This window comes from Sceloporus occidentalis, unplaced genomic scaffold, assembly GCF_023333645.1.
Source record: "Sceloporus occidentalis isolate IW3139 unplaced genomic scaffold, rSceOcc1.0.p SCAF_7, whole genome shotgun sequence".
NCBI lineage: Eukaryota > Metazoa > Chordata > Lepidosauria > Squamata > Phrynosomatidae > Sceloporus > Sceloporus occidentalis.
Window position 1 is genome coordinate 45,033,555 of NW_028316987.1, and position 16,611 is coordinate 45,050,165.

The 16,611-nt window shown below is 40.5% G+C and overlaps 1 protein-coding gene across 1 annotated transcript in view; it reads right to left on the reverse strand.

The window, feature by feature from the left end:
• Nucleotides 1-1,549: 1,549 nt before the first annotated feature.
• The window catches only part of LOC149309667 (prostatic acid phosphatase-like), a 36,150-nt gene continuing 21,088 nt past the window's right edge, over nucleotides 1,550-16,611 (reverse strand). The window contains 7 exon segments of the mRNA XM_089532469.1: nucleotides 1,550-1,690; nucleotides 1,692-1,729; nucleotides 4,380-4,549; nucleotides 6,262-6,368; nucleotides 9,026-9,108; nucleotides 11,170-11,302; nucleotides 12,596-12,700. Of these exon segments, the coding sequence (XP_089388595.1) occupies nucleotides 1,550-1,690; nucleotides 1,692-1,729; nucleotides 4,380-4,549; nucleotides 6,262-6,368; nucleotides 9,026-9,108; nucleotides 11,170-11,302; nucleotides 12,596-12,700 (777 nt within the window).

Here is a 16,611-nt window from a genome sequence, read left to right on the forward strand (position 1 = left end):
CATACTTGCCTCTGGCTGAATGACTCACAGTAAATATAAAGCTCAACGATCCCCAGCATGACCAGCGAAAAAGGGCAACTGAACAATACAACACCATTATCTCAATAGAATGAGCATGCTGTATTCCTTGGAAAGTGAACAGTACAGGAATTAAATGCATGATAACCACAACCATAACTACAAAGCAGCACAACACTGGTTACATCAAGCTCTTTGCAGAACAGTGAACACAGCAATCAGAGAGATGATCAGCATTTGCTAGCACTGCTTATAACCATTTATTATTATTATTTATACAGCGCTGTACATACAATCTTTTTAATTAGAAGGTTCCCTGCCCTCAGGCTTACAATCTACCATCGATCTAAGACCAGTGGAAGCAAGGTTCTCTAAAGGTGTCCCTAGCTTGGTGGCTAAAGTACATGTAACAGATGCTGCTTGTATGATTCCCTATATTACAGCAGTGTCAGAAAATTTAGGAATGGGTATACTGGGTAAGGGGCAGGGAGGCAATGGTACAAATTGATTTGATGTTTAATATCTATCTATCTATCTATCTATCTATCATCTATCTATCATCAATCATCTATTTGGAGCACTAATTAATTTCTGTTATGAACGCAGGACTGTATGTATGAATTTTTCTATGTGTTTTCTAGCTATGAGATACACACACAGAGAGACACAGACACATACACATACACATACACATACACACACACACACACACACACACACACACACACAGACAAATATACTCAAAAGATCAGATCTAGATTTGGTCATACTGTAGTTAGGCAATTCCCATTGAAATCAACTGGACTGAAGTTACTCATAGCTTACCACTCATTGATTTCATTGAGTATATGCCAACCGTGGGTTAAGGTAGGTCAAATTAAAAATTACACACACTGTGTGTGTGTGTGAGAGAGAGAGAGAGAGAGTGTGAGGATCATATTGGAAAATGAATCCTATGGCCAATACATTTGAAAGCTCTGGACTCTAAAGTTTTATTTGCAAACAAGTACTTTAATTTTAATTTTACTTAATACAAATTGTATTGTTAGTGTGTGTTATCTTACAAGAAATTTTGCTTTAATTCACCCAATTAATTTTCAAGAGACACTTTGCCAGACATTGTTAAAGACACAAGTAAAGGACAAATGTAAAATCAGACATCAAGGTGTTCCAGAACGTCGCTTTTGTTTTACCAGCTTGTTCTTGTCAGTCAGGTATCTTTGTGGGATCTCTCTTTCCGCACAACTTAGATATGAGTAGAAGAGACACCAAAATGCTACCAGCCTACTTGCGTTCTGTTCTGTTTTAGTTTTCAGGAGGAACAAGAAAAGGCCTAGTGAGTCACTTGCTCCAATAAGTTCTTGGACCGGAATAATACAATTTTTGCCTTAACACCCAGAACCCCACCTTTCTCTGGCTCTGCCTCATCTGTGATATGTGAAAGGCCTTAGAGGAGCAGGCCTGTGGATGAGCACTCCTTTTGTATTCCAAGAACTCCTGCCAAGCATGTTTCCTATGATGATGCACTAGCTTAATGGATCATGGCACCTTGTTGAACTCGATGAATACAGTGTCTGGTTTGAGCTTTGGAATGTCTGGTTTGGGAGTCAGGCTTGGAGATACACGATTAACTGGTGGTGCTCAGGCCTAGTGCCTGTTGCATTGGTCCTTCCTGGTTGTTCAGATTCTTTATTCGTGTCCAGGTCATTGTCTGTAGGAAATAATTATGATAAAAATTGTTAAGAATTAAAGATATCTCTGCACAACATCTTTCTGATAATAGATTTTTGAATTTCACCAAGTGCAAATCTTGAGCTATTTATTTAATCATCTAAATCATGGCACCTGGATAGCTTCAGAGCTGGTGAAATGTACCCTGGAACTTGATCATACAATCATAGAACCACAAGGGCCATCCAGACCAACCCCCTGTCATGCAGGAACTCTCAATCAAAGCATCCCCAACAGATGGCCATCCATCCTCTGTTTAAAGATCTCTGAGGAAGGAGACTGCTATAGTTGTGCTCCAAAGTCACCTCCCTAGCTAGCAGGGGGCATATAGGCAATTAGATAAGTATGTTTTTTTCGGTCAGTGACCAGAAGGATTTGAAAAAACACAAAGCATGATACATAAGTGCGGCAATGAACTTCAAGTGATACAGAATAAAATAAAATAAAATAAAATAAAATAGAGTGAGATGGATGAATTTTAATGATTAATATCCCCACTATAGATTTATAGAAATGGTTGCACTATGGATATATAGAATTGAGTTTTTGGAGTCAAGGTTTGTGTGGGAGAGAAAATGCTGAACAGGATTTACAGTAGAAATGTTTAGAGAACAAGTTGACTTTTGTAAGCATCAAGGTGTCTAGTTGCTTTGAAAGCCAAAACAATTAGGAACAGCATCCTTGGATGAGGGAAATAACACATACGGTAAGTGATAAGGAGTGATGGAATATTCCAAATGAGTCAAAAATGTATTTTTAATATTCAAAATTCTGTGTCCTGATTGTATGAAAGTTTTGTACGTTTGGACTTTGAACCAGCCAATGGAATGTATTGTTAGGGACCTCCTTGTTTCAATTCCTATATGAACAGCCATTTTCTTTGGTTCTTTGCCTCAGTTCTTTGGAACTTGATTTCCACTGAGGACTTTTGCTGGCAATAAACAATTTTTGGATTCTCAGCCTTCTGGGTCCTGTTGTCCCTCTGCTCTATCAAGCCAGTGGACTTAGTGAGAGAAAGTCCAGGCTTTAAGAATCCTACAAGAGTAATATAAAAACCCAATCTCCTGTGAGCAGGACTGGATCACAGCTTTGGCACAACTTCTGGCGTCTTAGGACGCATGCATCATTTAAACAGCATACCTCCAAAGTGACCTGAAGCAGCTTTATTTTGGCCTGTCTGTATGGGCCCAATGTCTCACTATATATGTATATAGAGATATCTTGTAGCATCTTTGAGACTAACTAAAGAATGTCTAAAAGGTGTTACAAGATCTCTCTACATACTGATTCTACGGACTAACACGGCTATATCTTTGGATTCTCTATATATGTAAATATAGTCCATCCTCACCTTACGCGGAGGGATCCGTTCCGGATCCCTCCGCGTAAGGCGAATTCCACCTGTGCTCGAGCCCCATTGGAAACAATGGGGCTCGGGCGCGGCGGCGGTGCAGCGCGGGGCACAATGGGCGCGGGAGCCCATTCAATTGAATGGGACGCGCTGCCCCTTCCACCCCGCGCACGTGCTGCGGCTTAAGCGCATATGCTCAAGGCCGCGTATGGCGCGCCCGCATATGGCGCGGGCGCACTGTACAGGTATTCTCCAATTTGAAAAAAATAATCTGAAATATGGAACACTTCTGCTCCCAAGCATTTTGGATGCTGTGGATGATAGGAAAGGCAAGACATTTTATTCCCTGAAGTAAAGCACAAGATAGCAACCCTTCCATTCTACATGCAGATGCTGACTGGATTGGCAGCTGAATCTTAATTCAACACAGGCAAAAGAGGAGGACCCCCCACCACCATTCAGGGCAGTAAGCTAGGTGAGGGGCCACCTGGTACAGGCACAACTCTTTCCTCAAGAGAAGGGGTGCTGGAGGGGGGTGCTCCCAATGCTGACTCCAGCAGCTGCATCTCAATGGTGACTGACAGCCCCAATGTCAGTAGTGGAATGAATCCACTCCAGGATTGGGTTTGATCTTTAAAAGAACTATCCAAATGCTATGCTGACATTAGACAAAGATATTTAGAACTTTTCTTAAAGAAAATGAAACACTGGGCTGTGAAAGAGAAACTTAGGGCCTGAACAGACAGGGCAAAATAAAGCTGCTTCGGGTCACTTTGTAGGTATACTGTTTAAATTACACACACATCTTAAGAGGCCAGAAGCTGTGGGCTAGAACATGGCTTAAGATGCCAGTGGATTTGTCACCTCTCTGGCACAGAAGGCTTTAGCCATACTGGCTAGAATTCCTTTGGTGTCATAGGTTGTGATTGCTGTATGCCTTCAAGCCATTTCTGACTTATGGCAACCCTAAGGTAACCCTATCATGGGGTTTTCTTGGCAAGATTTGTTCAGAAAAGGTTTGCCATTGCTTTTGTCAGAGGCTGAGAGCATGTGTCTTGCCCAATGTCATCCAGTAGGTTTCAAGGTCAGACAAGGAATTGAACCCTGGCCTCTAGAGTCATTGTCCAACATTCAAACTACTACACCACACTGGCTCATACATACATAGTGATGTACACAGTGATATACTGGTGATATACACAGGAATAACTCCAAGTAACACCTGCAAATAAATGTTTAATGTTGTGAAGGAGAGATTCAGTACCTTATAGCACAATGCCTTTCTTTTCTTCTGTCTTCCTGCATTCACTTTCCCAATCGTCTACTAAGATGGGAGAAACCAGTTCTGCAAATTGCGATAGCGGACACGCAGGTGAGCAGCCAGGCAGGGTAAGTAGATAGGGATCTTTTGAAGTGTCATTCTGAAAATGCATTTCAATTGTGTAGTCTCTGATTTGTAGAAGCCAGAAAAACAAAGAGAGAAGAAGAAGAAAGTCAGATTACCAAATTTTAGGAAGTCTCTTCACAATGTAGTACTGAACTCCAGAGATGTACATTACAACAGTTATTCCAGAATGGGATAGATGATCTGAGACCACACAATTATAGCATTATGATTCCAGTGTAAATGCCATTGTGCTGTCCTGTAGAATCCTGGAATTTGTAGATTAGGGATGTGCCAAACTGAGAATTTAGAATTCTCAGCCAGACAGCTTTAGTGCCTCACCAAAGTATAAACTCCAGGGATTCCATAAGATGCAGCCAGGGACGTAGCCAGGATTTTGGGAAGGGGGGGTCCAGACTAAGTGCCACTATTATAATGGGGCTTGGGTGTGGCGGCGCGGCAGCACACACCATTTTATCTAACGGAAGGGGGGGTCCGGATCCCAAGAACCCCCCCTTGGCTACATCCCTGGTGCAGCCATGGTAGTTAAAGTGGAATTATAGTGCCATGACTGTGTGATGTAAAAGGGTCCCTGTTGCCCTCAAGATCTTTGGGAACTGTAATTCCTGGCTTTTGGCCATGTTGTCCAAGGCTGATGGGAATTGTAGTCCAAAGCATGCAGAGCAAATCCAGGTACTTACTCCTGACCTAGAACAACACAAAGATTCTAATGCAGAGCTCCACGTGGCCATAGGCATAAGTTAGTTTCATTTATGCGTTCAAAACTAGAGCTTAGACGGGTCACTTTTAAAAGGCATTCACTTATATTTACAGCTCTTAATCTCCTCTAGCCCTTTAGCCCTTATATTTACAGTTTTGTTATTCAAAAATAGCTAAAATAGTTGTTTTAGTTGCTTTTTAGAAACCCATGCTACAAGCCCCTAGCCTGTGGTATAAAATAATTATAATGATGAAGCTACATACCCACTTCAGTGTAAACATTAGCACACACAATTAAGCAAAGAAAATTGTTTAACTATTAATTTAGGGGACATCAGCTTGAATAATAATCAAAGATATGCGATGAAACAAATTTTAAAAGCTGTCCATGCAGTGATTGGTTTAGAATGGAAAAAGAAATAAAATAAAAGTGTCATTTGTTTAAATATATAAAGGAATACACATTCTTTGATATTCTTATGAAAAGAAGCCTTAAAAGAAGGCTTATTGGGAAAAGTAATAAAGACCCTTGGAGAGCTGGATAGGAAATTGTGATTAAGAGAGTGAAAGAAAAAAATGAGGTATTAAGAGGTAGAAAAAATAGTTAATGATATATTCCATATCTTTAAAAATGATTATTAATTTAAATAGAATGTTAAAACTCTGTGTGACTGTTTGTGGGAAGGTGGAAGGACAGGAAGCAAAAATAGTATATTATGAATTGTGGATCACAGAGTTTGTAATATGTACTATGCAAACAATAACACTTTTATTTTTTAAAAAAAAAATCTTTAAAATAGGTGGGAATGGGATACCAAGGTGCCTGCCCCAACTATACTTTTCCAGGACGAAACATCCATAATTCCATTTTCCTGCTTTTCTGCATGTTTCCTCTGTTCTAATTCATGATTATTACATTGAATGGGTCTATGTATAAAAACAGAAATATATTGCAGAAGACACTTATCTCACTGAAATAAGCAAGGTGTAAATGAATGGAGATTGGCATTTGGTAGCAAAGGAATAGTGATTATTGACAACACAATAAAATACTTGCCCACTACTTTCTTGATACAGTTCAAAAAACTGACAAGCTGCATATGGTAGCAGTTTTTCATTGTAAACATTGAGTGCCATCTGCAGGGCTCCAAGTGTTGTATCATGCTGCAAAACAAAAACAAAAACAAATATGTACATACGTTGCACATTATGTTTGACAAATCTAAAAGCATTGTGTATGGTGGGGGGAGTTTTTAACTGCCAATATCACTAAAACCTAAGTATAGATTCTAAACATAGCTCTTAGTGATACCTATATTATTAATGGTCAAATGCAGAAAATGGTTAATGCCTTTTTGCAGCAAACCAGAAAATAGTTAGTACATAGTCTTCTTCCTTCACTCATCTTCCTCTACAGGGAAAACAAGCCAGACATACTTATACCATTAACATCAGGAGTGTGAATATTTGGCCCTGTAGACATTTGGCCACCTTGGCTGTGCTGGTGAGGCAGATATAAATTGTAGGTTAAGGCCTAAATCCAACTGTTAGTCCCTACCAGAGCATACTAATTGTGTCAGTTGGAATTTTGGTAAACCAACAAATATGGAAATCCATTTATTTAATGGGTCTGCTCTAAGTGAAACAACAACTGAATTTAGGCCCTCAGCATCTGATAAGCCAAAGATCCATCCATCAGCTGCTACCTAGTTCTAGCAGGACAATAATCTTTAAAGCATGCTTACAAGCATCAGTCCAGATCCAGTGAACGATGCTTTATGTATTCCCAAATCTCCAATCCAGGGAAATGTTCCTCTTCAACCTCTGTTCAGCATGAAACTATTAAAAGTACACATGCCTTCCAAGAAAACAAATCAATCACTAAGTAGGTGATAAAACCCTAAAAGCTCAAATCCAGATTAGAGCTCAGCTCTTTTCTGTTCTCTCTCTTCACAAAGTAATAATGAAGAAAAAAGCATCAGTTAGAAGACTTGATGATAAATCTGACACCCAAACATATAAGAATTGTGGTGAACTATTTTAAGTATATCACAAGGCAAAGGGATTATTGGAAGTATACCACAAATGGCAACCTGTGTCTGGATCTTTATAAGGTTCCTCCTAGGCAAATTTCTTTTTGTTGCTGCACCATTCATTCAGGTATCCTAATGAATTTCTGGGATCTCTGAGTGTAAAGTAAATAGCAGATTTTTCAAATGAAATCTGAAACCTCAAGAAAAAGTAATGTACAACACATACAATGGCCCAAGACCAACTGGAATAGACACATATAATCAATTGTTGAAAGCTAAGTCTAACCATAGGTTAACACCGTTGGTATACCCTCCATTTCTTCATAGAGGAAGGCCTGGACATGTATGGCTAAGCGATATAAGAATGTAGTCAAGAAAGCAAATGTTATTAATGAGGAAGAAGACACCCACTTGCAGAGGCTGCAGCAGTTTGCTTTGCCTGACTCTGCAGGGAAAAACAAGATTTTACCCCTCATCTCCACCCTGCTACATTGAGTGCAAACTACTTTTACACTTTGGACTCAGTTTGAAGCAACTGAAGGAAACTGACAACAAATGGGAAAAGTAGGAGGAGAAGTGGGAAAATAGGATATTTTAAAAGCAGCATAAAAAGAGGAATAACAGAGGATTTAGCAGGATAGTCTCTGCCAAATTGGGACAGTAGGAGGGTATGCATTGGTTCAACAGGTCTACTCTAGTCGGGACTAACAGTAGGATTCAGATCATCATGTTTACTTCAAGTGGTCTGTCTCACTGGTTGTTATGAAGTTAATTTGCTACGTTGAACTCCTGAGAAGGACAAAGTTCAGTCTTATAATTTGGTTTTCCAAACTGATACCTTTTCCCATCTCAGCCACAGATTGATGTTGTTTGGGTGTATGTGTTCCACTTTTCATCTGTGACATGTTGGAGGTATGGAATAACTGCAGGGCAAGAACGTTTGGCTAAGCACAACTTCACTACCCATTTAAGAGATGTTTAACTCCTGAACAACAAGCTTTTGGTACAAATCAGAAGCAGGGAACTTTTGTGAATCTGGCAGCCAAGTTTCTGCTTGTGGGATGCTCCAGAAGCCGTATCAACTACCAAAATTGCCAACAAGGAATGAATAAAATATTATGAGTATTTAAAAGGTGAATCAGTATTCCTCATAGCCTCAACAATAGGCAACCCACTCCCTTTTATTTGCTAGAAAAATGGCAGCCCAGTGGAGTAAGGGTCCTCAGAAACTTCCATGCTAGGCCCACATTTTCCCCACCTTGGTACAAATGGTGACTGTAAGTTTAGCTTGATGTAGACAAACAAATAATGTTCATCTCCTATGATATTCTCCAGATATTCACCTTGACAACATCAAAACATTTGCTCTTGGTTATTCTCATCTAACCTAGGATTCTCAGATATCAGAACCTAGCCTTGAGTCTTAGTGCCTGAAATCTTTCCTTTAAAAGTGTATGCATGCCTATGGTTTCCTCATTTGTTGGACTTAGTTTTTTAAATCTGAATTTAATACTGTGTTCAATGCTTAACAAAGCTTGATTAAAGGACCCGCCTTCTATGACATTACAAGAGGTTGTCTCTATGTCTCACGCTTTGGTTCTGAGGGCCTGGTGACCCTATCTACCCCAGAGAACAAGTGACATCTTGGGGTTATAGACTGTAGAACTGCTTTGATGAAGGCTGCAATCCTCCACAGATTTAAAGAACATAAATCCCAATTAGCTTTTGTAGTCAAGCAATGCACACATCTGCAGCCAAAGATTTTTTTAAAATAAAAAATATACTCACTGCAGAGTAGACCAGCATTTTTCTCTTGTCTGGATTTTTAGCAGCATTTGAAATATTTTCAAGAATAGTTTTCACAAGAAGACCTTCATAGAGATGGGGGGAAAGTGTTAATATTGTTCAGGAGGAATATTACAGTGTGAACAATGTTCCAAACTTATAGCCATTTTCCTAGCAATAAGGTGAGTAAACCCCATTGAACTCAATAGGATAGATTAATCTGATCGTGTATAGGACTATATGTATTGGACTGCAGTGTAGGTATTGTTAAAGCTTAGGATGTAATTTCTGAAATGCTGTAATTTTCAAACATAATAGTGAAGAAATGAGAAGAAAGGAATAATCAGTTTAAAATAATTCCAGATAGCAAGATTATATAGTTGGCCCTTCTTATACATGGATTTTTAATACACGGATTCAAGCATCCACAGTTTGAAAATGTTCAAAAAAAGTATAAATTTCAAATATCAAATCTTGATTTTTCCTTTTTTTAAAAAAATAAGGGACGCCATTTTGCTATGTCATTATATTTAATGGGACTTGATCATACACAGATTTTGTTATACATGGGGGATCATGGAACCAAATCCCAGCATATAACAGGGGTCCACTGTACAATAATGGCCTTTCCCTTGGCAGTGACAAGGGAAACTATCTTCCTGACCATATTAAACAAATGAAGTTAAGCACATGCTTAAATTTTTTATTGGGGAAAAATGGGACTTGCAAATTGTAATAACAGATTTGTTAAACCTGCAGTCCTCCAGATGCTGTTGGACCCTTTCAGCTCCAACCAGCATGGCCCTTGGGCAAATATCAGGTAGGTGATATAGTTATGTTCTATCTAATGTGCCACAAATTCCCCAGTACTGTGTAATGTCTGTGATCCATCTCACCAAAACCTGCAAGAGTGCCACCTATATCCTTCTTGGTGGGCATAGTAGTAATAATAATAATAATAATAATAATATAAATAAATAAATAAATAAATAACCCACGAGGGATCATTCAAAAACCCACGAGGGATCATCAGTTTATGAAGAGACATTAATGATATTTCAAGACTAAAATCTAAGACTACAAGACTAAATCTAATTGTAAATAACTGAGAACACACAGTGAAGAATGCTCCGTGATGCACGTTTTATAAAGCTGGTATTGGTACAAGTTAAAGATAATTATTCTTTGCAGAAAATACATCGATTTCCCCTGGTTTTAATCACAAGAATTCAGTGTATCAGCAAATGAACATCCATAACCACCCATCTGCATATAATCTATCTGTCACCGTAAACTATTATTGAAAAAAGGGAGAAAGGAACAAAGGAAGAAAAGAAAGAAGAAATTATTTCTGAGCTTATCATGTTCCCTGCTCTACAAGAATAAAATGACTCCTCATACTGGCAGTGGCCTGAAATATGCTCTGGGTAAATATCTGAGGACAATCTAACCTCCACAACAACCAAAAAAAGATGTACAAAGACGTAAGCAGGACTTATGCTTGTATATCTCACTAACAGGATGATGGCCATAGATTCCTACTCTATCCTCTTTGCTTGAGTAGGAAGAAACATGTATGAACTAACACAATAGATTGCTATACTATTCCCTTTTCAAAATCTTCTGTTTGTATATTTTTTGTTCTAGAAACCTCACGCTGAAAATTTAATCCTTGTTCTTCAGTTTAACATAGCTAAAGTATTTCTTTCTGAGGGGAAATTGCTTCTCTTCAACCTTATGCTTATGATGGGCAATCTCTGCTGGTTTACCCATTTCCATGAAGTACTTGGAACTGTGTAAGGCTGAGATAACAAACCTCCTAGAACCTGTGTTCTTCAATTGGGAGAGCTGGGCATGAGCTGCAAATCTCACATCTACGAGCATAAAATCGCAAAACCAAAATAGCATTAAAAAATTAAATCAATAATTGAATAAATAAAGCAAACATTCCCTTAACTCAGCTTCCCCTGCTGATTAAAATTGGCCTTTACTGATTAAGCAGCTGAAGCTTTTGTTAATTAATGTATCAATTAAAGCAATTAGAACTTCCAGCCTGAATATGCTGCAGTTTTTATTTAGTTGGGGAGTATATGTTTTGTAAAGATGTGTCAATCATCATCATGCCATAGTGAATGCTTCTTGCTTACCTCCTTGAAGCCGTGCCTTCTCTTCTCTTTTGTAAATACCAAATAACGCAGATAAAGACATCACGGTTAGTTCACTCAGTTCGGCCCTTACATCGTTGGTTGCCCATTTGGGTAGGGTATAATTATGAATAGACTGAAATAAAAATAGAAGCACATTTTTATATTCATGGGGCCTTTTCAGAGCCTTGAGAATGTATATTGGGGCTACACCTACCATAATCTCTAGCTAAAACCCCAGTGGCCATTAAAATTACATCAAATATTTTAGATCCCCCACAGCTCTGGAGCTTTTCAATTGTACTTCTTCTTGCTATATTGTGATATAGTAGGGGGGTTAAGTGGCAAGCACCTAAAGGCTAAATAGTAAAGACGTTGCCCTCTGCTTGGACCATGGGACACTAGTGTTTGAGCAAACATAAGCTTTCCAGAACTTTCAGCAACCTTTCATGCCACAGGGCAATGGGCTCAGCCTTATTGGTCTTACAACCCGAAGGAAACTACAATATCCAGACCATACAGCTGCAAAAATATTTTTATTACCATCTATTCTCTAAGCCAGATAAAGTTTGTGATCTTATATGTAGTCGTGCAATCAAAATGTTCTTTATTATAGGGGTTATAATAGGGAAAATATTCCCTATAAACCCATATTTTAGAGAATATTTTAATAATTTAATTTTAATTTATTTAAAGAGGTGCATGGAAGGGAATATATCATTCCCCAGATTTACATTTTCACTTCCATCAGATTACTCAATGCAAGTATATTTGTTTTTGTTTTTAATCTCTAGACGTTTGTTGTTAGCTGCCTTCAAGTTGACCTCGACTCATGGTGACTCTGTGGATGAGACATCTCCAAGCCCTCGTATTTTCAACCTCTCTGTCCAGGTCCTGCAGGTTCAGGCCCATGGTCTCTCTGATTTAGTCTATCCATCTGGCATCTGGTCTTCCTCTCTTTCTATTGCACTTTACCTTCCCCATTATCAATGTCTTTTCTAATGAGTCATGCTGTCTCATAATGTGGCTGGATACGACAGCCTCAATTTAGTCATTTTGGCTTCCAGGGAGAATTCAGGCTTGATTTGTTCTAGGACCCAATTTTTTGCCCTCCAAGGTATCCTCAGCACTCTTCTCCTGCATCACATCTCAGATGAATTAATTTTCTTCCTGTCTGCTTTCATCACTGTTTAACTCTCACATCCGTACATGGTAATTTGGAACACAAGAGCTCAGACGATGCTAACTTTAGTGTTCCGCTGTATATCTTTACACTTTACACTTTTTCTCTCTAGTGGAACAAACCAAAATATACATTTAAAACTTTAAATTTGAGCTGGCCAAATGGCTGTAATAAAGTTGTTGTTGTTATTATTATTATTATTATTATTATCAAACTTTAAATATTAAAAAAAAAACAGAAAAATACCTCACAGAGTAAAGTATCCTGTACATGCCAAAGTTTGAAATTGTCCAAATATTTCAGAGTGCTAGGGTTATATCCTGAATAGAAAGATATTGTTTTGATAAATTCCTGAAAGGAAATAAGAAAAAAAGTAAGCAAATAAGCAAATCAAGACATCAAGGTATCAGTTACATAAGCTGTGATTCTGGATTAAAGGAATGTAATCAGTTGCAACTTGAATTTTGAGGAACTGCAGTTGTGTGTGTGTATAGGCTGCATAATTCATATTAAAATGTATGGAACTTAATTATACCTAATTATATACAAATCACATTTCAACCACAGACTGTGTTCTGGTTCTGGATCTTGGTTTAATAAGAGGATTATAAATTAGCTTTGGGGTCATATACACTTTGAGATCCTGCTTTGTGTGCCATAGTAAAGCCTGGAAGTGTTCATTTAAACATAGTTTCCTGTTATGTCCAGCCTGGCAAGCCACCCTTTAAAATCACATTCAAAGCATACTTTAAGATCCTGGTTTGTTCCAAGTCTGATTACCATAGCATGGAAATAGTAAACAACAACAACAACAACAAAAATCCCTACAGCTAACTGCAAGCTCCATGGTTTATTGCAGTGTGCCAAACCAGGAGGAAATGCATGGCTCATAGTTGCAGTGTGTGGGCAAAAGGCTTGAGTATAACTTGTGTTAGAAAGCAGAGATATGATAATCCAAACCAGGGTGCTGTTCATCACTTCATGAGATGACCTCAGTAGTATATAGGACATACCTTTCGTCAAACAAAAAAGTGACAGGTGCCCCGCCCCCTTTTGGGTCTTAGTCCCGCCCCCTGGGTATGTGGGTTCTAGGTCTTGGGGTGTCAAGTTTTGGGGTTCTAGATTCGGGGTTCTAGGTTATGGGTGCCAGTTTTGGGGGTTCTAGATTCGGCGTTCTAGGTTTTGGTTGCCAGTTTTGGGGGTTCTAGATTTGGGGTGCTAACTTTTGGGGGGTTCCGCATGAACCTCCCCTGAACCCCAAAAGGTCGGCCATTTTGGTTTTTACTAAACATGTTTTTGGGGGTGCGTGTGACCCCTCTATGAATTCGTCTCACCCTGCCCGACCACTAGGAACAGACCCCGTCCCCATAAGACCAACGGCGTAGCGGCAAGGCGGGTTCAAAGATGAGAAGTGGCAGCCATTTTTTCTGCGCCAACAAAGGTTTTCGGGGTTGTTGTGAGGTGTCTCCGAACTCGTCTTGGCCTCCCGAAGTGAACGGTTCGGAGGTCTGCAGCGATCTGAGCTTCGCAAAGGCACGACACGCGAATCCCTTCCCCTGGCCCCGCCCCCCTAGGGCAAAAAAGGTCCCCGCCCACGCCGCTGATTGGCCCAAATCTCCCTCGCCTCTGTGCCAGCCAATAGGTTCTGGTGGAGGGGGACCACGCCCTCGAGGCGCAGAGTATATGAGAAGGGGATGCTAGCGTTTGGGGTTCCGTAGGAACCTCCTTTGAAACCCAAAAGATCAGATATTTTGGGGTTTTTGCCAAAGATAATGGGGGGGGGTGACCCCTCTCTGAACTTGTCTCATTCCACCCGACCACAGGGAACCGACCCCATCCCTACCCAATTAGCTGCAAGGAATGTTTGAAGGTGACAAGTGGCGGCCATTTTGATTGCGCAAAGCATAGATTTCGGGGTATGTGTGCCCCCCTCTCCGAACTCATCTCAGGACCCCTGATCACTAGGAACAGCTTTTGTGTGGCTCGGAGATTCTCCGAGGGTGTGCTGGACTGCTGGTGTTTTCAGTGTTACAAACCTGTTTTTTTCCAAGTTGGAGTGTTTCCAGGCTGGTAGAACTGGGTAGAGGGAAGAGTCCTTCACTCTTCAACAGCCGGTTTGGATCTGAGATTCAGAGCTCTGAAGTGCAGGGAGGCTAAGAAGAAGGGGCGGGAAGACCATTTCTCGCTGATTGGTCCATTTCCCTCCACCCCCAACCAATGAAAGGCAGGGAGTTAGGAGAGTGTCCTCCCCTGCAGTGTCAGATGTACAGCGCGGCACCCTTGGGCCCCTGCACTCAATGCTGCTGCATTCTCCCTAGGCTCTCAGGGCTTTCTCTTTTCCCTCCCCAAGATCTGTTTCTGCATAGAGCAGCCCCACTGGTGTGTTCCACCAAACAAAGGATCCATTTTTCATGTAAATATTGATTTTGGGAGTGAAGTGATTGCTTTGATCCTCCAAACTTCCTTGATACTCATCTAGGAACAGCTTTTGTGTCTCTAGGAGATTCCCCAAGGGAGTGGTGATGCTTTCAATGTCACAAACTTGTTTTTCAGGGGGGAATCTTATACATAGGAGCCTTCCCAGGACCCCCAGCTCTCACCCTGATGTTGCTGCTGCTGCAGGCTTCCTAAGCTCCCAGGGGTCTTTCCCTCCCCACAGCCTGTTTCTGCATAGAGCAGCCCCATGTGTGGGTGTTCCATTTTCATGGAGATATTCATTTTGGGGGGAAGCGTGAACCCTCCCTATGGTCATACAAAATCCTTTGACCACTAGTAACAAATTTCCAAGCCCCACCCTGGATGCTTCTTTATTCAAAGGAAAACTGCTTTGCATTTATGGACCATATTTTGTTCATGTTCTACAAACTTGCATTTTGAGGTAAGGTGGGAGCCTTCTTCCACACTCAGACTAAAGCTGGGACCAAAAGGGAAAGCTTACCTTGCTGCCAGGGCAGGATTTTTAATTTTGGGAAGTGGCAGCTGTCTTTTTTTATTTTGCAGAACTGTGTATTTTGGAACAAAGACTGCTTATTGGCCCATCCTTGACTCCAGGAGCTGGTTTCCAGTTCAACACAGGCTTTCCGTTTCTCACACCAGTACACAACTCACAAGCAGGGGCTATTTTGTTCTATTCAAGGGTGGATTTGGAGTAGGGGTGTGCATCTTGTCTGTACATGCTGTTTTGAATGGCATTAGGCTCTCATTTGGATAGGGAAAGAGGGCCACTTCCTTCACTCAAGATAGGTCTTTGTGAAGAATCAAAAATATTTTTTTCAGTAACATCATTCTGTGTGCATTTCACAACTTTGAAGAGGGAAATAATAAGGCAAGCTTTCCCCCTATCCTGACTTACTTCTGAATACTGCTGATCGTTCAACATCTTCCAGCCCAAATAAGGAATGGTAGGGGAGATAAGGGCCTGCTCCATTTCCACAGGAATGGTAGGGAGATAAGGGCCGCTTCCATTTCCTTGGGAATGTTTGACTCCTGTTTACAGGACAGTTGTTTTTCCTCATACAAGTGTTCATTTTGAGATAGAATGCGGATGTTCTATACACTCAACCCATACGCTTCTTCAATAGGTGCATGTTTCCACCACAACATATCTGTGCCAGCATTTTGAAAACATGCAGAGCCCGCATGTTTTTGATCTCACCTACGCACATACACCCATCCTCCGATTTTATGTGATAAATTAGTAGCAGTGCCCCCTGCAACACTATTCTCCCCCCTCCCACCTGGAGATATATGTGTTCAGGCCCCGGCTCCAGAACCAGACACCACAATTGCTGCAAAACGTCTAGGTAGGGACTCCAGCAGAATGTATGAAGACTGTCCCAGGGTGGTTATTGGCATGAGGTCTGAGGATAGTGAAGATACATAAAGGTTTAGAGCACTGATGGGAAGCAGGGGTGGTCAGGGAGAGGGCTGGTGGGGATTTTCTGTTTTTCTTTGCAAAAATAAGAATGTGGAGGCTCTGCAAAGGGGGAGATCTGCACAGGGAGGTTGTAAGTGTTGCCTTGTTGTCTGGTTGCAGTGCAGGAAGATGAAAAGACAGTAGTGTTTAATTTACGGGTATAACAGCAAAGCAGAGAGTTATAATGACAGGAATTTATTAGTGAAAAGCTTAAAAAGGAGGGAAGCTAGGAGTTGTAGAGGGAGGGGGGAGTAGGACCCCCTTTAGACAAACTTTGCAAACCCAGAAAAAAACTCTGGATTGGAAGTCATGTTAAAAGACTGACACAAAACAGTCAGGTATATAC